Consider the following 26,008-nt stretch of genomic DNA (forward strand, 5'->3'; position numbering starts at 1 on the left):
ATGAATCTTTGCAAATCGCCTTTCCTAATAACATGCTAGTTAGCAAGTTTCACAATGAATGCGGCTAAAGTTTACCATCTCCCAGAGAGCGGCTCGGAAGAGAGGGACGGGGCGAGCAGAGCTCATTTGCATTTAAAGCGGCATGCAAGAAAACAGCTTGCTCTGAAAAGAGCTGTTTATGACGGGGGAAAAATGCTGTTGTTTTACGCTACCATTGAGAAATTTTAACCAAACGATGTTACAGACTTTTCATTAAGATCCTAAAGAATCATATCAACTTGTGGAAAATGGGCATCCGATGACCCCTTTAAGGCAGACTTTTCATTAAGATCCTAAAGAATCATATCAACTTGTGGAAAATTGGCATCCGATGACCCCTTTAAGGGTAAGTTTAGGGTAGGGGTAGGTATGGACATTAAAAAAGCCTCAAACCACAAGAATAAGATGCTGGTAGCACAATCTGATAGGTAGCATTTTTCGCTATCGATTTGTGCTACCTATCTTTTTAATGGGAGGTAGCACAATCTGAGCGGGTAGCACAAATCATCAGAACACCGGCCGTAGCTGTCAGGCAAGATGGCGGATAGCAGCGGCGGCACATAATATACGCGTTCTGATTGGTCAGATCGCCTGTCAATCAAGCTCCCTGCGAATGGTCAATTTGTCTGAACTTGGGACTAATCCATATTTAGCCAACTATCTGTATCTATTCCTACAGTCTTGTCATGGATGTGATAATTGTTGTGTATATGTATCACCAAGGGTAACGCAAGTACATTGAAGTATTGTGAGAGGTTTGCAAACTAAAGCATCTGGGCCCGTATTCACAAAACATTTTATCTTACCGCTAAGAGTTCTCCTAAATAGCAGTAAAAGTTTTCTTTTAAAATTTATTCACAAAGTTGCTGAAACAGACTTTTACTAAGGAATAGAGAGAAGTAAGAGTAAGTTGACCTTGTTGCTATGGATGATGTCAGCATGCTTACTAAATATGCACACAGTGATTGGCTGATAGGGGAGGAGTCTCTGTCAGGGATTCATTCATAGAAGTATTGTAGAGCGTGATATTATGTTGCCATAATCAAGTAGAGGTTTAAAAATAAAAATGTTAATTGCCACATTCAAATAAAGATTTTAAAATGCAGGCTAAGTGTCACTAATTAAACAATATAATATATATGTATATGTTCAGCTAATTGTCAGCCTGTATGCTTCTTGTAAAACATTTGTGAATATACATATAAACAGCCTTTTAATTAACAGAGTAGAATAATCATGGCTAATAGTAAGACATGCAAACAAAAATTGGTTAATGAAAACAAGCATATAATCAAAGGAAAATTTGGAGTTGGGATAACCTCCAAAACCAAAAGCTCATTATCGTCAAATGTTTCTAAAATCTTTACGTTCCGAGGCAGATTGCCGGCAACCACCATTTTAGGATAGTTTGTGGCTTTGTCTTAGTGACTTAGACTCTTCACTACTCCTAACATTTCACAGATTTAGGAGCTAGTTTTAGTGCTAAAGCGCTTTGTGAAATACTCTTAGAGCAAACATTTAGGAGTCCTAAATTTAGGACTGACACACCCATTATTTTTAAGATTTTCTCCTAAATTGGTAAGTTATGAGCTACTTTTAGCCTTAAGATGTTTTGTGAATATGGCCCCAAATCTCTAGTCTAGTGTCTCCTTATTAATCCAGTAAGCATTGACCCTGATGTAGCTTCTCTGCCTCGCACACTGCAAAAGTCTGTTGTTGTTGACACTTACTTCATTTTGCCAAGCCTAGCTATTATGGTGTGGGTAGACTGCTTCCTGAATTGACAGTTGATTTAAGTCATACTAGGGTGAAGAGTGTTAAATTAACCAGAGTCTTGAAAAGAGTTCCACTGCTGAGAATGGCTGAAGGCCTTCACAAAAAAAGCTGATGTCCAGCTTATCTAGTGTGGCCTTGTTTGGCTTCTCCTGATAATGAAATGATCTGGTCAGTTCTGCATTGCTTGCTAGAAATAGAAGATGGTCACATGATAGTCACACTTTAATAGTCACACTAGGTCATGGTGGATGTTGTTGTCATGTTTTAATGCAGGACAAGAGAGCGTTTATGAGAAATTAACAATATAAACTAAGGTGTCTCCAGAGATAGTTGTGACGTATCGACCTTCCAAATCTGGGTTCAATCCTCCACTTTATTTCAAGCAATAATATTGTCTCAACAGCCATTTATGAGCACATTATAGCACACCTTTAAGCTAAGCTTTCATAAACTCACTGTGTACACTACCGTCTTCAGGCTCACATTCTGCCAGACAACAATATTTTCATGATTTATTGAAGATGAACCATTGTCTGGCCAACTGAGATTTCAGTTTGGATATAAAGGTTAGGATCATGATTTTTCGATAGTACTACAGCACACAGTGTGCATATTATTATTGTTTATAGTTTGCTTGTTTGGACACAGTGATGTTATGTCAGAATTAGGCCTGTCGCAATAATCAATATATCGACTTATCGCGCAATATATGTACATGACCTCAATAATTAAAGTTATTGTGACAGGCCTAGTCAGAATGAACTACTTGATACTAGCAGCCAGGAATGCTCATCATCAGGCTCATTATCATCATAGTCACCACTTAGTTTGTTGGTCTCTGCTGACATAGCCATTTATCTAAACTCAACTGAAGCAACGAGGCACCAGAGATCATGTTTTTTGTTAAAGCTGTTATCCTTATCATTGGCTAGGTCCTTGATTGAAGTAAAATCTTACAAATGAAGAGGTTTAGAACATTCAGGGATGTTTTTAATGTAAGTACTGCAATTTAATTATACTGGGGAAGTTTTTTTTTCCCCCAGCTTAAGAGCGATAACAGTTCAAATCCGTCCAATTTTTAAAAAGCACATGCTGCAGTGATATTAACTCGGCACATAACTGCGGTCTGCAGCGCATGCTTAGAATAAACAAAGTTGTTGTCTATGGTGGATGCTGAAATAGTTATAATAGTAAAACTGTTACTTCAGTTCAAATATTTCTATATTTATTATAATTTTTGTTCTTGGGGTGAATGGACTTCAATCATCGTTTTAGCACAAACAAATAAGTGAAAATTAAATTATTTTCATTTGCACCAGTGGTGGTATTGGTCGTTTATTATTATACGTTTACCCTGACTGATTCATTGGAAGAGAGTAATGTGTGGTGCTTCGTCATTTTGCCTGAGCTGTGTAATATTATCAGGCCTACCTTTGTTCGTCTGACTGCCCATCCTTCAGCCAACAAAGGCAGTACAGTCCTTCCTCATACTTGTTTACTTAACAATGCTGTAAATAATTTGTTCATTTTGGCCTTGTAGAGTGTGTTTTTGTTGTTGTTGTTTTTTAAGATTTATTTTTGCCCTTATTTTGATAGGACAGTTAGTTGACAGAAAGCTAAGTGCCAGAAAGAGAGGGGGGCGGGATCGGGAAAGGTTGCCTGAAGCACAACGGAGCTAAATATGTCGGCGCGCTGCCCACGAGGCTGTCGGCACCAACTCCTTGTTGTGTTTTTAATTACATGTCCTGGTCAGGCAATGCTTTTCAGGGGTATTTTTCTCCATTTTGCTTTTAGGGGCCAATTACTGAATGCTTGTCAAATTTTGACTGAATTGTGGTCAAGTGGTCTACATAAGAGTTATCAAATGGTTAAAAAAAAAAACTTTTTGATGTTTCAGGTGAAGTGTTTGATACGAACTTCTAAAACTGAACACAGTGGTACTATTTAGTCTGAGAAAAAAATAATCACTTACTATTCAGAAACAGAATCAGAAGAGCTTTATTACCAAGTATGTTTACACACACAAGGAATTTGACTTGACAACAGCAGCTACCAGTGCAGAAGAAAGTACAGACATACATAGGAATAACACAGTAGGAATGGAATATAACACTAATATAAGAAAAAAACTGAAATTAAATAATGTACTATATACAGAAATAGAAGTATAGGAAAAAAATTTAATTGTTGAAATAAATGTAAAGATATGTTATAAGGGTGCAGATATGGTATTTACAAAGTGTGCAGTTTACAAGAGTACAAATTTTGGATTCTGTGTATAAATATGTCAGTTTTGATGGACGATGTATAATCATGATAGCAGTTATTGCCTTTTATATTGGAAAAAAACTAAACAGAAACATTTAGAATGGATTGTTTTTTTTGTTTTTTTTTTTATCCAGAATCATTCATGACTTTGAACGCATTTGTAGAAAAACTGCATTCTCAACTTGCAATGTTTCTCAGAAGGTAGAAGCTGTATTATGACGTGACATAATGGTTAAAGGTCTGGCTTGTAACCCAACAGTGTAGATTGTGCTTGGCCCCTTATTTACTACTACTTTTTCTTTTTTGTGGGCCATTTGTTGCGTTGTAAAATTTCTGTGGTTATGTTTTCAGGGTTGGATGAATGAGATCCACAGCTATGACCCTGAGACTTATCACGCCACACTCACTCACTCTGTGTATGTGCGTCTGGAGGGCTCTGTCCTGCGACTGTCCAAACCTAACCACAATATTCCCCGCCGGGCAACCTTCAACGAGCTCAAACCTGACGTCACCTATGTTAGCCAGAAAATCTATGATCTCACCAACAGTAAGGTGGGTGGTAGACACGATCTCTCAGTGCACAACCTGTTTTGTTGCTTTGAATTTCTGCAATTATTTTACCCCAGTGCACTTAATGTACAGGCCCTATTCAAACTTTGTTTTGTAGAGAATTTAGTTTTTTGTTAATGTAAATTAAGGTTTGAAAGTGTCTCTTTGACTCGAATTACAGAATGTTTCTTTAATTGAATTATAGAATGTGACATAGAATTTTAGTATTTAAAATGTTACTGACAAGCAGGGCACCATAGTAATATTGAAACTTTTTTTCTTGCATTTACTGTAAGCGTCTGTGATACAGCATCTCATTTGCACAGAACAAAGTGTGAAATCTGAACGTTTTTTTAAAACGTTCTATTTAAAACAAAACTTATTAAACCCTTTAAATGCATACTATATGAACATTTGAGTTCTTGTATTACAGATCTACCTGGTGCCTCATAGCCTGGCCAGGAAAAGAGTGTGGAATAAGAAGTATCCCATCTGCATTGAGCTGGCCAAGCAGGATGACTTCCTGGCCAGAGTGCAGGGAGATAAGTCTGACGTAGTGGAGAAGACCCCTGCAGCAGGAGACAGGCCTGAGGCTGTAGCCACTAGTGAGGAACCTAAGAGAGTGCACACAGAACCTGTGCTGTACCTGTTTGGGAGAACAGGAAGAGACAAAGAGGAATGGTTCAGAAGGATGCTACTTGCGTCCAAGCTGAAATCCGAAGCCAAGAAGCCCTCTGGCCTGCCTACAAGTAAAAAATTTACAAATGGTCCTTTATTCAAATCATTAGTACTTTCTTTAAGTAGACACGCATCGTCAGAGTCTGTGAAAAAAAGTTCCATAGTAAATATTTTTTCTTGAATGCGGACCATTGAATGGACTACAGTTTTATTCATACATTTATTCTCTTGTTTTTTTTTTTCTAATTATTTATTAAGTAGTATTATCTCTCTCAGCAGGCTGTCTGTCTCATAGCCGCAGCAGCAGTCGTGGCAGTCTGGATGAAGTGCTCCAGTCCCATCCCAGACAAAAAGACCTTGATGCCAGTGTCAAACAGAAAGTTCTGGAATACAACGTCTACATGGCCAAATATGTCAGCCAGTCTGCAGACAGCCCAACCACAAGCCCTGTTCAGAGTGCTGGAAGCAGCCCGGGAATCGTGAAAAAGGTACATAATATTTCACAGTGTCCATTTTCCTAAAAGCAGTAATCTTTCATTTAAAAACAAACCGTCAGCTAAACCAACTCTGCCTATCAAATACTGAGACTCATGCATCCAGACTTTGACTTTGTTTCCATCCACATATTTTTATGTGAATTTTGGGATATTGCATTAAAATGCTGGATGGAAATGGCAATATGGGCATCAAGTCTTAAAATGTGCATAAAAACTTGAACGCTCAGTTGAGCCATATACATTTTTTAATCCAATAAGATAACATGCATAAACAACAATGTAAACATTTACTGAATAATTTTGGTGCAACAAAAGACTCATGTGACTCATGTGTACTAGCCAGTGCATTCATAAATCATAATCATTAAGTTATGATATACCATTATGATATACCATTAAGCCATGTTCAAAGCCATTGTAACATATAACCAATATCTGAGATCGTACAAATTAATTTTATATTTAAAAATTTGATGTAACATATTAAGTTGTATGTGACATTTACCGATAACTGTAAACAGTGCGTTGTAATTAACCATGCTAACACAGTGTAACACATGGCCGTTTTTGGCATATTTCGGGTGATCATTTGGGGATCTTTTACAAATAGAAATTGCTCCACATTGCCAGTCAAAAAAGAAATGGTATAGTGCTATCTGCTCTCTGTAGTCTGTGACATTACCTTAGTGTCTTCCAATGAAGATCTGTTTCCCGTTGTGTTTGTCACATAGTTTCCAGCCAGTCGTGAGCAGGAGTCCGAGTCTGAAGCCTGGGTCAATACACTTTTAGGTCGCATGTTCTGGGACTTTCTTGGAGAGAAATACTGGGCAGATGTGGTGTCCAAAAAGATACAGAAAAAGCTGAGTAAGATCAGGGTGAGTACAGATAGGTTTACATCTCACACCAGATTGTCTGACTGCGTATTTGTTTATAACTTAGTGTCTTGATTATTACAGCTTCCATACTTCATGAATGAACTGACCCTCACTGAGCTGGACATGGGAATATCTATTCCCAAGATCCTCAGCTCATCCAAACCATCTGTGGATCACAGAGGTAAAGCCTGCTCTGTAATCCTGATTTATGCTTACTATTGCTAATAAAGGAAAAATTATTAGCTCAAACGAGAAAATATTTATAAATAATTATGATTAAATAAAGATAAGTACTTGGTCTCAGACATCAGGTATGCAGAATTAATCAGCATGATTAGGGGCTTGAATTTATAAGCATAAACTACAAACAACAACATGTGTGCATACAAAAAAGACTTTACCTAAACCAAACACTTAACCTACAGTATACCAAAGTACAGGTTATAGAGCCTAGATTAATACAAATTATAAAAGGATAATAATTATATGGAAAAATTGCACACAATAAATGATAGGATTAAAAGGGTGTTTCAGTGTTCTCTAAAATTATTTTGGGTCTTAAACGGTCTTATCTTGCTGGTGTGTCTTTGCTGCTAATTTCAGTTTAGGTAGTTCCACAGACACTCTGGCACCTAGTTTGCTTGTTGGGCGTGGGATATTGTGGACTACGTAAGGATTAATTGACGACGACCCATTCAATTATTAAAAAATAAAGCACAATACTGCACATCAAGACATTGTTCAGATTATGGATTTCTAACCATTTATAATTTGTTGTCCTTAAAATGTTCTTGTGCTAAGGACTAATTTCTTTGATCTTATCTCAAGCCTCTGTTGCTAATTCCAAAATATAATTTTGGAGCTAGAAGTGGAGGCTTGAGCCATTAATAATTCAGTTATTAATGCAGTCTAATGTGGTTACTCCATAGTTCATCCCAAAATGAAAATTCAGTCATATATTACTCACCCTGGTGTTGTGGTGGTATCCTTCAAGCTTTAAGGAAAAGGATGCAAATGTTGTTTTTATTCAGTTGAACAGGACTGAATACATCAGTCCTTGTTCCTAATCTTTTTCTCTAAAGATTTGTTTTGTCCCTAACTTGTACCTTTTGTACCTGGTAAATTTATGTATGATAAAATATCGTGTATATATATGTATATGTGTGTGTGTATGAAGAGTGCTGTTTGAAATTTTCTTCTAAAATTAGCATTTTTTTTATCAGGCTCCTATGTTTATGTTCAGTTATTTCTCTTTAATGGCAATGAAAAGAACCTATTCATTGCCATTAATGTGAAATTACTGAACCTAAAAAATTTAACACATTCTGCCCAAATTTCACTTTAAGTGTGGTTCTTTCAGCAGTGTCATGAGATCTTGTTCATCTCTTTTACTGCTGATTTTAAAAAAGAAATAGTCTGTACATACTCAAATCATTTACTGTGGACTCTGCTGCAAAACCATTAGATGTGCCTCGGTCAGGCTATATCTGCACTGTACTGATGGAGCAGCACCCCTACAGTGAGTCTGTGTGATTTGGTAAATGACCAGACTCCTGCCAGCTAGTTAAACTTCTCGTTCGTCATCGAGGAAGCAGCCTGCTGAGCTCAGAGGATCAGTGTCTCTCTGAGCCAATCAGAGTGGAGCGAACTCAAGTAGTGACCTTTCGCTCACTCAGGAGGAAGTGTGCGTCATGACAGCATGGCTTTTAAGATTGCCGGGGGTTCACTAGTGACTCCTGAATGAATTTAATCAGTGTAAACACATGCTGGGTGCAGAATTCCAGACCGCTTGATTTGATGTAGAGTTTTCTAATCAGAGAAATGTGAAGGAAAGAAGTGCTTTGCAGGTTTTCAGGGGACAAGCAACTGGTGGCCTGTTGTGTCAGAATAGTAGAGAATCAAAGCAATCATGTTTTTTGGGCTAGTGAAGCTTGATGGTGAAATGATGGAAAAAGTATCAATAATATCATTTAGATATGTGTTTCAATATGTTAAAGTTAGAGAATCACAATGAGCTGTCCAGGAAATGATTATTCTCCAGGAAGAGTTTTCCGTTTTATTAGTGGGACACCGCAAATGACACATTTTTGTTGTTATGTAAATGCACTTACATTGAGACATCCATTTGGAGGTATGACCAAATACATTTTGGGACCGCTGTATAAACTAACTGTTTGAATTTACATTTGTAGGCCTTTGGTTTGACTTGGAGATCTCATACAACGGTTCCTTTCTTATGACTCTTGAAACCAAGATGAACCTGACTAGACTGGGAAAGGAGGGGGAAGGACTTGGAGAACAGGGAAAAGAAGGGTAAGAGTGACATTTCAGAAGACAGAAGTTCCTCATCTCTTGTTCTAAATATCTGGGCTTCTGCCTTTTTTGTGTTTATTTGATGGGTTATTTTTTCTGTTGGATGTAATTATCATACACTTTTTTTTTTTTTTTTTTTTACTGTTTCCTCTGGACTGATTTGTTTTTGGATGTGAACTCTTAATGGTGAGTTGAATCAGGGTTTTTCTGAAATCTCTCAGTGTATTGTACATTGCAGCAGCTTAGAATTTTGCTCCATTCATTAAACTGACAGACACTTCACCACTGTAACACCACCACATCCCCGCATGTGCTTGCAGAAGTTCTGTTCCAAGCCCTTGAATGAGCGTCACATTGCATTCTGTGATTGCGACCACAATTTATACATGTGGGTTCTGCCTTTGTGTGTGAAACACACAAACAATAAATCTAAAACAATATCTAAAAGTGTTACAGCTCACTGGGGTTCAGAACAGACCTTTCATCTTTGTTTTGAAGTGCTTTTTTTTTGACTGTGTATTGACTGTGGAGTTTGTCGACTTTAGTATAGGTGTGTTGCAGCTTTGCAAATTCCCTTGCTTTCAGAAAGCCAGTTATAGAAATATGCTGCCTAAGCCTTTGTTTGTCTATGTGCATGGACCAGAACCAGACCACGCACTTACTTCCTGGCCGACAGTGATGAAGAGTCATCGAGTGCAGGATCTTCTGATGAGGAAGATACTGTGGAAGTGCCTGAAATTCCAGGAGTGGAAGGGTGAGATTGAGGAACTTGCCATTTCCTTCTCTGTTTAATTCGGGATATTGTTACCAGTTTAACAGCTTGGACACAGAATCTGTCTGTGGGTTAAAGATGTCCGCACACCTGGAGATAAAGGTACTCTGGCAGAACATGCTGCATAATAACTGGCTCGTGGCCTCTTTTCTTCACAGTTATGTTGGGGGACACCGACCCAGCAAAATCATGCGCTTTGTGGACAAGATTGCCAAGTCTAAGTATTTCCAGAAAGCCACGGAAACTGAGTTCATTAAGAAGAAGATAGAGGAGGTGTCCAATACGCCGCTGCTCCTGACGGTGGAGGTTCAGGAGTGTCGAGGAACACTAGCTGTCAACATTCCACCACCTCCAACAGACAGGATATGGTATAGCGCTTCCTTCAATATCCTCTTCACATTACCACTGCACAGAAGTAAAGTCTGATAGTATCTCTGGGTGTCCTACAAGTTGCTTATATGCCATCTGCTGGTCATTATTCGTGCCTCTGTCTGTAAAACTAAGATTGGATTTTAAAATGCATTTAAACATTTTATTGCATGGTTGAAGCGCATGAAATCAGATTTTTGTGTGTCTTTTTGCAATTTTTCTGACAATTAGGCACCCTGTAAAGTATATACATTTTTAGAACTCAAAAGTAAAACATGTTCCTGAAATAAAGTGTTCAGAGTAAAGACTTGAATATGGACATATGTGGATGTTTCTGTTTATTTCAGGTATGGTTTCAGAAGTCCTCCTCATCTGGAACTGAAAGCTCGGCCTAAACTGGGTGAGAGAGAGGTTACTTTTGCTCATGTGACCGACTGGATAGAAAATAAACTCAATCAGGAGTTTCAGGTAAGCATATGTGAACTTAACGTGAACACTAATATGGTTTTCCATGGATTTCATTATGAATGCAAAAATAATTGCATTATAAGAACATGAATGCATTTTTGATTTCATTATTTTAATGCGCATTTCTTTTCATAAATATTTCTGTAGTTCTTGCAATTTCAGGAGGACTTTAAAGAATTTGGTTGTGACTATATTACAAATGATAGAATTATAAAGTTCATAATTTTAATATCAGACTACATTAATAAGCCTTCTCAAAGGTGTTATAGGATAGGAAGGATTGCCATTCATTAGTGCAGGGGTTCTCAAATCTGGCCCTCGAGGTTCACTTTCCTGCTGAGTTTAGCTCCACCTAATCAAACACCCCTAAAAAAAAAACTAATCAAGTTCTTTAAAATGTAGTTTGATCAAGGTTAGTAAACCTCAAAAAAAAAAAAAAGTAAACCTTAAGGCCCAAAACTGAGTTTCCCTGCTTTAGTGGTTTTCTCTCAGTAATTAAAAACTGCAAACTCATTCCCAGTTTGGAGCCAAATATTTTGTGTATAAGTACACAAGGAGCTCACAGATGAGATCTCTGAATGTATAATTTGAATAACAAGCATGCAAGCACCTTCGGGTACATATTTGATTGCTTTTATTAGATGAGGCTTTTATTTTTGTCTTCCTACTTCCTCTTCTTGACCCTCTAATGCTTCCATTACCTTATGCAGAAAATATTTGTAATGCCAAATATGGATGACATCTGGCTGCCTATCATGCACCCTGCCATGGACACGCGTTCCAATGCCAATGCCTTGAAGAATGAAGAAACCTTGGACCCTGAGGAGTCCCTTGAGGACATGTGAAGATTAGTTACTCTATCAAACAAAAGATAAACACTTCAGTCCCATGAGGGCAGGACTATACCCGAGTTGAAAATTACAGGTGCCATATTGCCCATTGAACAGAGCTGTGACAAATCTGAACACATCAATAACTAAAAGAAAGGACAATATTGCTTGCTTGCTTGCTTTCTTTTGATTTGTTTGGGACAGTACGAATGCACATGCTGCTGGCCCTTAAACAGGATAAAGAGGTTTTGGTGAAATACTAAAATGCATACAGGTTATGTTGAACAACTCGTGAAGAAGCAGTATAGGACATAGAAGACTAGGTAAAGTGTATACACTACCTCTGTTTGATGCACGCTGACTTACCAAACGTCCTAGTGTCACATGACACTAAATTCTTTCCTTCAAAAGCCTAACGTCTGGTCGGCAGATATGAATTACAACCCGAGGGCTTTCACTGGACTTTTGGTATGACAGGGTGCCTGCAAACCACCTGGAGGGGTTCGATATTTGGGGCCGTGCATCCTTGGGATGTATAGAACGTGCTACAAACACCAGTAACGGATACATCTGGTAATTTTAACAGAAACTCTTAAGCCAAAAGGGGGCATTTCTGAGATTTGCACCCATTTATGATTTTCTCATGATTGTCATATGCTTCTAGCAGCAAATAATTTTAGACACAACAGACCTACTAGTACCACCATTATCCTCTTCCATTCACCGCTGCCTGAGCCATCTGTGTGGCGTCTGATTATGCAATTAGATCAATTTCACTGTGCTCAAGAGGGACACCAGCCAATAACCTTTCATCCCTACCAAGTGATCCCTACTCAAGCGGACTATTCTAGAGGATAGGGTTCAAGAGCTTTCTATGTGAGATCTCTCCAATCATCGCCCCTCTGCAGTGGCCGTAGATCAGTGGTTCTCAAATGGTGAGTCGCAGGTCTATTCTCAAAGAAAAGCAGGGATTAAGGTGCAAAGTTAGGACAGCAAGATAAATAGGCCAATCTTTTAAAAGAGAGGGGAAAGACTTTTCATATTTTTGTATAGTTTGAGTTTGTCATCTAATCAACCCTGACTTGTTTTGGTACAAATTCATGTCACAGAACTCAAACTGATCTGTTTGTTTGTAGAGCAACCAGAAAGGGCAAATTCGCCATGGGTTGTAATTTCTACTGGTTTTTAGAAAGGTGTTTTATGATTGTACAAGTAAAATAAGATCTGTGATTAAGAGTACTTAAGAGGCTTTCACATTTTTACATAAATTACACTCAAATGTGAATTTTAAGCCATTGTGTTTTTCATAAATTTATCCATAACCTACATTTTTTCTATTCTGGGTTTTTGAACTGAATATTGAACAGACAGATGCTAATGGACTGAATGTGTGGCCTGCCCTCGCCTTTAAAACCATTAACAAAACTGCACAAGGTGTATAATACAACCCGACTACATATGATCTATATATTTGTGCCGACCACAATGTTTCTTATTCAGCCTGTGTTGTAAATAACTTTGTATATTGTTGGGTAGTTCATGGTAATATTAATATATTTCAGTGTTTGATTTGAAGGGTATTTTTGTTTACTTTTTGAATGAGAATCAGTTTTGGACTGTGTTGGGATGTCCAATCTAGAATCTGGGTCCGGAAGCAAAACCAGTTGAGAACCACTGGGCTACACCTCACATTGCATTTCAGATAAAGGCTCAAAATAAGTGCTATTCTATTTCCAACGCAGATTAACTCATGTCTTGTGTACATGTGAAGAAGATTGTTGAATGTACAAAACAGTTCATATGTTTGTCTACCTAGTTTGGCATAGTTTGTCAAGTGTTGCTATTTTTGTTGCTGTCAGGTAGACTTTTTTTTTTTACTATTATTATTTACTGCGCTTGCAGGCCATTGGTGTATTAAATCATGTAGGTAGTTTGTTGAATAACTGGCAAGTGAACTTTGCCATCTAAAATATCATGAATGAGTTTTGACATTCATCCATTATCAGATACTTAACAGGTATTGACGGGTCTGAAAAAGTGTTTTCTATCCAACACCACAAATTCTGGATCTTTGTTGCCGCTGAGGTTTCAGAAAACGTGAATTATGGCTTTTTCCACCTCCATTTTGCATTCAAGTGGAAGCATCAATACTACATGTAATTTGATTTTAATGTGTTTATTTTGTATCACTGTTTATGCTTCAACATTGCCATTCTCAGTTAATCTTTTGTGTGCGCTCTGCCAATTGCTGTTTCCTTTACGCAATACTTCATTTGAATATTGTGTTCTGCCATATTGACAACATGATTGTGTGTGGAAATTGATAAACTGCTTTTGCAAAAATATTCCAGAGGCATTTTTTCAAAGCTTTTGTTGAATGGTTTTAAAAGAGCAACTCCCAAGAGGCTCCAGTTACAAGCAGCCCTTGCTTGACCCATTGAGCCATGAAGGGCCTCCACAGGTTAAAAAATAAAAATAAAAAAAGCTTATATACAACATTGCAACAAATGAAATATACCGTTATGGGCCCCTTACTCAGATCCACTATTACCCTCCAGTTCAGTGCCCCTTTATAGTAGTACAATCGTGGAAAATCATGTATACACAAGTTGTCGACTGCTTTTAAAAGAGCAACTTGGGGGGGGAATCCAAGAGGCTCCAGTTGTAACAAGCTTTCTGTTGCACTGTTGCTTGACCCATTGTGCCATGAAGGGCCTCCACAGGTTCAAATACAGTGCTTAAATATTTTTTACATAAAACACTGCAACAAATGACACACATGCAAAGAGGTTTATTTCGTTTGTTTACAGACACTCAAACAGGATTGTTCAATTGTTATATTCACAAAATATTACAGTACAGTGTAACGTTATGCAGGTACATCTGCAACACACACACAGCCATTACAATGAACATAGTGAGGAACATACAAACCTCAGCCTCTTCCAATTCACCTTCTCTCCCTGTTGCAAAAGAAAATGCCATCTTAAAGATTAATAACAGCTTCAAAATTAAACAGACTTTAAGTTGAAATTCACCAGTCTTGTCAGTTATTTTGACTTGACATCACTGATGTTCAGCAGTCTAACGCAGTAAACGCATCATTCAAGACCACACAAACAGAAAATGTATGATGCAGTGAAGTCAGGCCTGGTCTTACCTAGAGTCACTGGCCACAAAGTCCACTACAACAGCAAATAAGCCTAAAAGAGGGACAAAAACAAATGAGTAACTGATGTATTATAATTTAGCAAACATGAGCTTTATGAAAATACTCTTGAATGTAATTTCACGGTGAATGAGGTAAGCCATGCTCAGGAGCACACCACGTGCTCACATTTCTAAAGTAGCGTAAAATACATACATACGAAATATACAAAATGTAAGCTTACAATAACGTTCCAGTTATTTTAAATAAATACAATCAAATGTCAAATTTAATATTACATACACTTTTATCAGCAGATAGTTTACATTTACCTGAATCAGTCGACAACAAGAGTTCACTTGTTTTTCCTCAATTTTATCACTCTTGGGCTTATCGTTCTAAACTGCTGATGGAGAAGTGAGACGAAAAACAAGTAATTTGACCTAAACTGCTGTTCTGAATATTAGCTTCACTCCCTCCAGCGTACGAAATGAACTGGACTGAGCTCCAGACTAGTTCAGAGAGATGTTCTTTATACGGGGAGACACCAACCTCTGCGCTCCGCTTGGCTCACGTGTGCCTTGGTAACCAATCACAGCATAGCCCTGACGTCTTTGAATTGCTGTCAGAGCTGCATTGGCTGAAAGACGATCAGTCACTCAACACAGTGCGGTCAGTGGAGGAAAAAATGTGGTTCCAAATACTACAGTAATAAGAGAAAACAATAAAAAAAAAAAAATGATGTTTATACAATACAAATACATATACCTACAAACATGTTGCCGTGCCATGGCATGGGGTAGGCATAACGTGTGTGTAACAGTTGTCACGATGTGCAATAGTAGGCTGTGTACAGAAGGATGTGCTGCTGTACCACAGAGGACCTAATTGGGCCCACTCACAGGATTGTCTGATTGTCCTCATCCCACCCCATACTAGTCTAACAAATGATTCCTTGATGAATTGTCCTTATTTTAAAGCATCAAATGACTAAATAAATAATAATAATAATAATAATAATAATAAATGACTAAATATAAATGCATCAGTATCCACCTTCGATATGGAAGTTAAGCTATTTTCTTTGATTCCTGATACGATGGCGTCCATAGATAAACAACTAGAAGAATAACAGAGTGGTTTGTAACACAAATGGTAAACCTATTTGTGCTACAAACCAGCATGTTTATGATTATGATAATAAAGTAAAATAATATGATAACAAATACCAGTTTGAAACTTAAAGCAGCATAATGTTTAGTACAGCAAAAGAACTGGAAGTACCACTGGCGTACCTGCTCTTATAACAAAAATAAGACTGATACTGAGATGCTTACTTTAAAAAATATGCAGCTGGGGATATGTTTTTTTTTTTTTTTATCTGTATTTAGCAATAAATCACACAAGCATTTTAATTATTTAAAACATTTTAAAGCAGAGTTTATTTATTTATCTTGAACAACATGCCAAAAAGTGTAGTCAAGAAGAAAAAGAAAGACTAATAGCAAAAGGCTATATTGACAACTTCATATTTAAGTAAGAACTGTACTTTATTATTACTATCAGTACTATTACTTGTTTAATTGACTTTGACAATTACATTGTTAAATTTGGTGTCTTTATGCAAAACAAAGAGATTGATTTTCTGGGCAATAATATGTTTATTGTAGTCAAGTTTTATATACACAAATGTAGATTTGTTAAAGTTTCTCCTTGTTTTAAGGCATTTAAAAATGATTTTACAATTTTATTTCAATCCATAAAACAATTAAAGTGCCCCTATAATGGATTTTTGAACGTCAACATGAAACATTAGCATATTGCCCGCCCACTTGTTGGTCTTTTCTCGTTGGTCTGAATGAAAATGCAAATTCACTCTTTGCCACTAGGTGCTACTTTTGGAGCGGTAAAAATAGCGGTTTCCCCGGTAACGCTGTACACAAAGCAGCACTGCGCTCACAAACACTGCTTTATCAGGCATTACAGGCTCATGATGAAATGAAAATGAGACCAATCGGACCAATCACCGCAGATTAGTGTCACGCAAAGGAGGGGTTTGGAAAAATTAATGGTTGAGCAAATAGTTTAGGAGTCCTTGAGCAAGTAAGTTAAAAATGAATGCATATTATAAGACAATGAAAGTGTTTTTTGACCGTGCATGCATGTCAACCTGTTGTTGGTGACTCCCAAAACCAAAATATGAACCTTTTATTACTCATAATAGGAGCACTTAAAAAAAAACTAAACTTCTGGCAGCATACATAGATTGACCTATATAAAATGTATTTTAATTTTGTGTTGTATTTTGCTTTTGATATTATTTTAACTTTATTTTATTCTATTTTTATTATCATTGAGTTTATTATATGCTGCTTGGATTTATTGTTAATGGGTTTAACAATGGAAAGATGACAATGCCAGTTTGTTATTTGAAGGTTAAATAAATTAATTAATTCACATTTCCATTCCAAGATGAAGTGACATAAAATTAATTAATCAGTTAAAGAAGTATACAATTTTGGAAGATGTAGGAAAGATGATGATTTTAAATAGATTACAATTTGGGCACACAGGACTAAATGCATCACTATACAAAATAGGTAAACACAGGTAAATGTGCTTTTTGTGGGGTAATAGAAACCGTTGAACGTGTAATATTAAATATTAAAATGTCAGAAATATAATATAGAGAGAATTAAAATGATAAAGAACTTAAAAGGTAATAATAAATAATAAAAGAAGATAAATTGGATATTAGGAAAATGATTAAGAGAAGGTATTAATCAATTATTATAAATATATTATTATATTATAGTAATGGAATATATCGTAGAAACAGGATTAAATAAACGAATTTGATAGTTACATACATAAATAAATAATTAAAGCAAAGGAATAGGGGAACACCGAAGCTGTTTTTTTTGGCATGGGAGCTGAACACGCAGCAGCCAGAAATACAGCTTGGGTGAACCCGAAATAAAATTAACAATTAAAAAAATTATAATAATAATACATAAAATATGAATAGAGGCGGGACTATCATCCATGTATGATTAGAAACAGTTGGTGGCGGTATGTGCCTATGGTGCGGAATACGCCAAAACATTCCAAAGAAGAAGAAGAAGAAGAAGAAGACGAAGAAGAAGAAGATGAAGGGACGTCTTTCACAGCCCCGCCTCCAGCGTATTGTGCGCAGGCGCAGGAGCAGTAGAGGAAGAGAGCTGATAAACGCATTGATCCCGTCTGTTTAGTAGTACACAGTACAATGAAACAGTAAACCACCGTTGGGCGAACATATCTGCCGTGTATTCACAGGTCCGCGTGTTTATATGTGTGTATGATGGCGTGGGGAGTGTGCAGCAGGGCTCTGGTGTGGATTATAACTGCGATCATATGCTGGAGTAACAGCAGCTTGATGGTGAGTTACTGATTGATTACCCTGCTTCTGATCATTACAACGCAGGTTACCACATTTATCCTGAAGTCAAAGGAGCCTTGTGATGAGTCCAAACACTGCTGATTGTTTACCGTCCTCCTGATCTCTAATCATTTTGACCTGTGGCCCTGTACAATCTTTTTGTTATTAGTCTAGTTTGGGTGTCATTAAATAGGTATGAGGCTGATCTGTGTTGGCCTGCTATCTGATCTGAGTGTATGGACAATGAAGACTTCAGAGATGCACAAAGAACAAAATACAGCCTACAGAAACAAGCTGTGCTGTTATATATGATCCTGAAGCTCTGATCTGTGTATGATCAATAATGTCAGAGTTGTCTTAAAGTTATGTCTCGATTGCCCTGTTAGATGTGGGCTTGACCTATCCTGTTGTACTATGATGCAGTTCTATCCTATCATTTGCTGGACTTTTCTGTACTCTACTGTATTGCAGTGCCTTTTTTTTGGCAATTAACCAGAGTATCTTTATCTACAGTGTCAAAGAACAGGATTAGATCTCAGCCAGTATAAGCCTTTCAAGGCAAACCCTTTCCAAAACATTCTTATTCAAACGTATTAAATATCACACTAGAATTACAGCAGTGTAGTCACAGACCTGGTGTAGTGATGCTTCACCTCAATCTGATAACTTTTACTAAGATCCACAGACATCGGCAAGATGCTGTAGAGTAGTTGATAAAGATCTGGGCTGGTAAATGAAAGTTTGGAAGGTCCAATCCCTAGCAGAGTCGATTCATGAAGTTTTACTGTTGCACCTTTGATCAAGATACTCCAGGAGTACAGAATATAAATACAGGTCATTTTATATATAAATTATCAGTTAAAAGTCATATCTACTCGCATATCCCATTAGTGAGAAACCATAAAGAATTTCTTAACAAGTTTTCCTCTTTATAGATTTTAGTCAGGGTAGTGCTATATTACATTTTTGACAGTAAATGAAAATGAGGCTGTGTGAAATAGATGCACTTTAATGGACTGTACTGTTGTTTAACAACATGTCAGTTGTTCAGCTGACAAAACGTATTCCCAAAAACACTTTTAGTACATTAAAACAGGTTTGAAAGCCGTGAGTTGTGAAATTGACATGTTATGTAGGATCTCTCTCAGCCTCGTTTTCATCTGCATTAATTCAATATGGCATGTACCTTGAATAAAGTCTGTTGACTTATTAATGCTCCATATTGCTCTTATATCTGTCTGGACTTGTAACACCAGGAAGTGAGTGACTCATGATTGCAGCAGACCTCTGGCAGAGAGCACATGGCCGCTGGCCGCTGCCAGACTCGGTGCAGTGCGTGTAGAGGGCTATGTTCACCTCTTATCATGGGTGTATGTGAGCAACTTGTGTGGAAAGAGCCATGGTAGGCCATAGCGGAGGGCACTCAGCTCTGTGTTATTGACATAATGTCGCTGAACACAAATTAATTAAGTATGTGTATGTTTTCTGTTTGTTTGTTGTGATTCTCTGCTGTCTAAAGTGAAAGACTGTCCTGTTAGAAATGCAACTTGTCAACTAAACTTATTTCCAACATTAAACCGAAAGAGCAAGTTATTAAACCTTTTTATCAATTATGTTTTTAAAAATGTGCCAACAAAAATGTAAACCTAAATAAAAAAAAATTTTAATTGCACATACACATTTATCCATAGTGACTTGCAAATGTGAATAAATTAAGTAGATGCAATTAATTTAAGGGAAAGAACAAATAGGGCTGGACAATAATTCAATATCAATATGTATCGTGATACAATTTTTTTCAATAACGGTGATATGATTTTTAAACACATTTCCGATATTTCAATATACTTTACCAGTGTTTCCCATACATTGATTTATTTGTGGTGTTTGACTTCGTTGAATAAACATGAGCACTGCACTTTTCAAAATCAAAACACGGCGCTGGTGTTTTATATGAATGTATCGCTGAAGGGAAAGGACTGTCTCCATAAACGTTTCGATGGCATTTTCATTTTATCTGATAAAGAAGCGTTCATGAGTGGAGCTGCTTTGATTACAGCCGTTACTGGAGAAAGGTTCTACCGCTCTCAAAGCACCTCCTGCTGGCAGACAATCAGTTTGCATTTTCAATAATAAGCCGGTCTCCAGCAACATGTTTTTGTTGTTGCTCTTTTTTTTTCACTTTTCTTGCTCTTTATACTGGCTAAAGCACATTTTTTTCAATCTATAAGAATAATCAGCCTACACTACCAGTCAGAAGTTTTTGAACGGTAAGATTTTTAATGTTTTTTTTTTAAAGAATTCTCTTCTGCTCACCAAGCCTGCATTTATTTGATCCAAAGTACAGCAAAAACAGTACAATTTTGAAATATTTTTACTATTTAAAATAGCTTCTTTCTATTTGAATATATTTTAAAATATTTATTATAAATATACAAATAAAATTATTCCTGTGATCAAAGCTGAATTTTCAGCATCATTACTCCAGTCTTTCAGTGTCACATGATCCAGAAATCATTCAAATATGCAGATTTGCTGATTATCAATATTTAAAACAATTGAGTACACATTTTTTTTTTCAGGATTCTTTGATGAAGAAAGATCCAATGATCAGCATTTCTCTGAAATAAAAAGCTTTTGTAACATTATAGGCTACACTATTCCATTCAAAAGCTTGGAGTCAGTATGATTTCTTTTTTTGGAAAGAAATTATAGAAATTAATACTTTTATTTAGCAAGGATGCTTTAAATTGATCAAAGGTGATGATAAAGACATTTATAATGTTACAAAAGATTTCTATTTCAGTTAAATGCTGTTCTTCTGAACTTTCTATTCAAAGAAACCTGAAAAAATTCAATTCAGCTGTTTTCAACATAATAATAAATTATTTTTGAGCAGCAAATCAGAATATTAGAATGATTTCTAAAGGATCATGTGACTGGAGTAATGATGCTAAAAATATAGCTTTGAAAGCACAGGAATAAATTACATTTTAAAATATTTTCAAATAGAAAACAGTTATTTTAAATAGTAAACATATTTCAAAATGTTACTGTTTTTGCTGTATTTTAGATCAAATATATGCAGGCTTGGTGAGCAGAAGAGAATTCTTTAAAAACATTAAAAATCTTACTGTTCAAAAACTTTTGACTGGTAGTGTATGTTAGCCTATAGTTTGAAGTTAAAGATATTAATATTAATTAGGTGAGTCTGAGACGATTATTTGACAGTGATTTCACATTTCTTGTTTGTATGAAGGCTAAATACAAATAAAAAGTGAACATTAATTTATTTGTGCCGTTTTTTTTCTAAAATATTATATGGTTTTAAATGAGAAAATTTTTCATAAGTTTGTATGCACAGACATCTGTTGTAGGCGTTCTTGGCAGTTTTTTTTTTTAAATAATGTTCATATCGATATCGGAATTATATCGTGTCGACCGAAATTAAGAAATATATTGTGATATAAGTTTTGGCCATATCGTCCAGCCCTAAGAACAAAACAATTAGTGCTAAAGTCCTCTAGTGTTAGAGTATGTTATACTTTTTTTTTTTTTTTTGCAGCTTTCAACTTTATATATCCCAGCAATCATATATTATATCCAGAGTTTTTATTGTCACTGTTGCCAGCAGATGTTTCAGAATAATCAGTAATGACATGTCAGTTATTTAGTTGTTGCAACCCTAGTGTCCATAAATATGCTGTTTGGTAGGCCTATGTTACCAAAAGGTGTGAATGTGCATTTATGTTATAGAGTTTTGTACCTTAAGAGCAGGTTACATCTCATGAACATCTATGGCTCAGTGAATAAACATTGCTTTCGTGTGTGAATATAGTCTCAAAATGAAGCATAGAGACTGTGTTCTCAACCTAGCCATCCTTAAATTAAAGTTTTAATTGCAGAGGATTCAATCTACGTTTAGCAGTATGGCAGTAGTCATTAATGGTTGCACACTGCAATTGTCTATTAAAATAGTTTCTCATATTTCCCTTTTCTGGTGTGCAGTAGGAGAATGAGGATGTGGAAGTCTAAGATAGGGTGGACCCGCTAATCACATGTTTTATAAAGCTTCCAGCATCAGGCAGTAGTTTATACATCTGTGGAAAAAATGGCATGAGGGGAGCTGAATGTAATAAGACTCCCAATCTTTGCCGGAAATGTTTTGCACTACACACTAGCTAGAGTATGTAGTATTATGCAACTGGGTGATGCAATGTCTACCTCGTTTTTTTAAGCTTTATAACAGCTGCTTGTTTTGAGCATTTTACTATTCATTAAATAAATGAGTGCTTGTAGTTAACTTTTGTTATGCCATAATTTTAAATTAGGCTTAGTTAGATTTTCAGTGTCTTCACAGTTGAGTCATCTTTGAAAGAGCTAAGCTCAGTGGCTCAAAAAATCAGTGGCTCATTACAGTCTCTATTCTTAAAATTGTATTCATGTTTTGGAAAGGAAAAAAAGCTTTTGTCAGAATCGGCATACAATTTTGGTACTTACACTGTGACAATATTTTTATGGGTCAGTGGAATTTAAGAGTGTCCATGGTAAAGAAAAAGAAAAAACTAGTTCAAATTTAGTTGAAAAACTAAAGAAACACCTCATATGATATTATAATTTGAATAACACATACCATTATCAACTAAAGTTTGCAATTGTTGCAAAGTTTGCACATTTTTCTGGTGTAAAAATAATTTTCTTTACACCTTGAATACTTATATACAGTTGCACCACATACTTATACATACTTGTATAAGATTTGTATAAGATTTTGTCAGACAAAAGTTTTCAAAATATTAATCAGTGATGCAATTTTGTTAAAATGAAACTTTTCTAAGGAATAATAATAAAAAAGACAATGTCAATGTTTTTTTAGAGGATTTTCTCAGGAGTTGTATCACCCTGGTTTTTTATAGTAGTTTTTTTCTTAGTAGTTAATATTTATTAAATCATAGAAAATGTGTATTCAAGTCAATGTATGTTTGAAATGCATTTGTATTTAATTTTTTTTTTCAATAAGTAGGACAAAAAATGAGCATGCCATTAACCCATATGTTCCTAACAGCATCACACAAATGTGAATGACCCTGCAGAATAAAGGCCCCTTAAGCATTTGCAGTGTGTTGTTATAAGCGTGGTGAGAGTGTCACGGCTGTGGTTCCAGCAGATGTTCTGGATGTTTTCTGTTCTCTCCTGAAACCAAGAGCGTGCTGCTGCATTTCGATGGTGATCGGGTCCATGTGAGGCCGTGTGAGATCTCACAGGTGTGTAATGTTTGCACTGACTCAGTGACGCTAACCGTCAGATTAAAACAGCTAAACCTACAAAAACAAAACAGATTATCACTTCAGCATGTGATCCAGAAGAATATGTATTGTGTCTTTATTTATTTATTTTTTAAAGTCTCTTTGTTGAATGAACCTTCACCCAAACTAGAGTCAGACTAGTTTCTCTAGGTGAGCAGGGTTGGGTGTCTTTGAGAAAAGCGCTGTGAATTAATGTGGCTGAACAGCAGTCTGTCTAGAGTTCAGGTTTAGATTTCAGACGTGGTCTGGTGATTTTCTCCATTTTTCTATTCAGACCACCAGTGTGTAAAAAGATGGAAGAGCAGAATGAAAATGCAAAATCACTCTCTGACATGAAATTGGGTGGGGCTTATGGAAATCAAGAAGCAGCACAACTTTTCTTGCTTTTACAAAACACCTGCTTTGTACAGAGAAGATAGGAAGTCAAATTGTAGTCTAATATTTTCAAACAGCCCGTTAAATTTTTTGTCTGTGCTGTGGTGTTTATTAAACGGCACCAAATACACAAGTACGGACAAATTCTTCGTGTGGATTATTCCCATTGTTTCTTAGGAAAATATCGTTTCTTAGCCATATGTGTAAAATGTATATAGATTCACACAATAGCAGCGATCTGGGTAAATCTGATTGGCTAACCAATTTTCTTCGCAGTGTGATGGAAAAGAGATTAGAACACTGTTCTAAAATTAAAAACAAATAAATAAATAAATAAAAACATCAAAAATGTTGCGATAACTGCATGCAAAAATGTTTGTGTTGTCCTGAACAGATGGCTTGACAGCCAGTCATTCAAATTAAAAAATTAATCTAAAATTTTTGACCAGTTCTGGGTTGGTCTGTTGACGAATGGGCCAAAATTACTCCTCTCCACCCTGTGCCTGTCATGACACTAGGCATGTTAATGGCTCCTGTTAGTCAGATTTAGATGTTCTTTCCATGTATTCTCCAGTGTCCTCGCTGCAGGTGGTATATTAAAGGCAGGGATGCACCGTTACCAATACTGGTATCGGTATCGGGCCCGATACTGAGCTCCTGTACTCGTGCTCGTACTCGTTAAAATTCCCCGATACCACACAGCATGTGTTAAGTGCCATATTCAGACAATGAAACACCAACAACAGACAGCAGAATTGAGTTATTCGAGATTAAGGATGTCTACTAAGTACATGTATGCAATGAATATAATGTTAAACATTCAGTATTGACTGTATAGCTGATGTGCGCGAGCTGATAAGCAAAGCATGCTGAGTGGATTCGCAGCTTGTCGAGTGAATATACCTTTCTCACAGACATCACTGGAAAGTTTGTAGTTCGGTCAGATACGTCAAAAACAAGTAAGTAAAACAATGCACAAGTTACTTAACGGTAGAGAGAGAAAGAGAGAGAGCAAGAGCGCGTGCAATTCTGTTGTGTGATCTTTGATGTTCACTCACTTAGCACACGCATCATTTGGATTAAAACTAAATCGTAAAAATAGGGCCATTCACTATAAACATCATTTATTTTTAACCTTAGGCATGCACGACTTTCTGGTGAAAGTGAATCTAGCAGCCTGTGTGAAATGCGCTAGGCTGTACTATTCTGCATCAGTACAAATACAGTAACTCGAATACAAAAAATCATCGAGGCAAATAATTTATAGACCGTATAAAAACAGGGACCAGACTGGACATATTTAAGACCGTAAATCAATATGGTGGCTAATTATAATGTCCCTACGTTAGCTATGTTTTGTGAAAGACTAAACGCTTTCGTTCCTGAATTAATCAACCGTTTAAATGATTCAATTCAATCACAATGACTCACTTCTTAACAGTGACTTGCTGCCACCTGCTGGCGTTTTTTTTTTTTTCATTTTTAAAATAATTTGAAATATCAGTATTCAATGTTTTATGTTTAAAATTACAAAATATTATTTATGCATTTGTAACTGCAGGTTATGTCACAGTCTTCAGCGGGTGTGCCCAGGTGGGCCACCAGATGACTGTGTTCTGGGAGCACATGGCTTGTGTTGTGTTTGTCTGTTGCCATGTGCTCTCTCCTGTCTTGCCCCTCCCATCTTGTTACCTCGTTATAGTTTAAGTTGCTCCACCTGTGTCTCCCTCGTTAGCCTCCTCGTTTGGTTCCTATTTATTCTCCTGGTGTCTGTCATCCTGTGCTGATCTGTCATTTGTCATTGTGTGTGTTTCGTGTCTGCATGTGTTGCAGCTTTAGGCCTACCTGTCTGTTTTTCCCCCTCGGGGTGGTTTGAGTTTGTTTTTGTTTCATTTTTTACTAAAATAAATAACCATTTCTCCTGCACTTGAGTCCTCGCTTTCATCTCCCCGCATGCACCGTGACAATTGGAACACATTAATTTCTATCACTGCTGTGAAATGACCCGCACACAGAATATGAGGTATATCAAAAACAAGTTTTACACACACACACGCACACACCAGTATGTATAGGGACATTTAAGAGGGTTAATTCTCCAAATAACTCTAATTTCATGTTTCAGAAAAATGTGTTTAAAAATTGTGTATGGTCTCTTGTTCTTGTTCCAAGTTACCTTCCTATCCACTGATTTTTGCCTCTCACAAAAGCCACAAAGCCTTCCAAGAAGACAGTAAAGGCTTATGTCATGCTTGAGCTTTAGTTAGGCTGAAACTTGAAAGTTAAGTTGCACGACATAAATGCAATGTTTAGGTATTATTATTATT

General features: G+C 36.6%; 2 protein-coding genes across 10 annotated transcripts in view; both read left to right on the top strand.

The window, feature by feature from the left end:
* The window catches only part of tex2 (testis expressed 2), a 42,460-nt gene extending 28,556 nt beyond the window's left edge, over window positions 1–13,904 (top strand). For 6 of the 9 annotated variants that reach the window (XM_016504055.1, XM_016504057.1, XM_016504056.1 and 3 more), the window contains exons 3-12: window positions 4,435–4,635; window positions 5,066–5,381; window positions 5,587–5,798; window positions 6,539–6,682; window positions 6,764–6,863; window positions 8,875–8,995; window positions 9,639–9,749; window positions 9,926–10,135; window positions 10,484–10,604; window positions 11,315–13,904. In XM_016504055.1, coding sequence (XP_016359541.1) covers window positions 4,435–4,635; window positions 5,066–5,381; window positions 5,587–5,798; window positions 6,539–6,682; window positions 6,764–6,863; window positions 8,875–8,995; window positions 9,639–9,749; window positions 9,926–10,135; window positions 10,484–10,604; window positions 11,315–11,449 — 1,671 coding nt within the window. In that variant the 3' untranslated portion in view covers window positions 11,450–13,904. The remainder of the gene's footprint in view (window positions 1–4,434; window positions 4,636–5,065; window positions 5,382–5,586; window positions 5,799–6,538; window positions 6,683–6,763; window positions 6,864–8,874; window positions 8,996–9,638; window positions 9,750–9,925; window positions 10,136–10,483; window positions 10,605–11,314) is intronic. The other 3 variants (XM_016504061.1, XM_016504060.1, XM_016504062.1) reach the window with 3 other exon arrangements.
* Window positions 13,905–17,783: 3,879 nt separating this feature from the next.
* ern1 (endoplasmic reticulum to nucleus signaling 1) overlaps window positions 17,784–26,008 on the top strand; it is a 37,216-nt gene continuing 28,991 nt past the window's right edge. The window contains exon 1 of the mRNA XM_016504063.1: window positions 17,784–18,000. Coding sequence (XP_016359549.1) covers window positions 17,920–18,000 — 81 coding nt within the window. The 5' untranslated portion in view covers window positions 17,784–17,919. The remainder of the gene's footprint in view (window positions 18,001–26,008) is intronic.

The sequence above is a fragment of the Sinocyclocheilus anshuiensis genome, unplaced genomic scaffold (assembly GCF_001515605.1).
Source record: "Sinocyclocheilus anshuiensis isolate Anshui unplaced genomic scaffold, SAMN03320099.WGS_v1.1 scaffold498, whole genome shotgun sequence".
In the NCBI taxonomy this organism is placed as follows: domain Eukaryota; kingdom Metazoa; phylum Chordata; class Actinopteri; order Cypriniformes; family Cyprinidae; genus Sinocyclocheilus; species Sinocyclocheilus anshuiensis.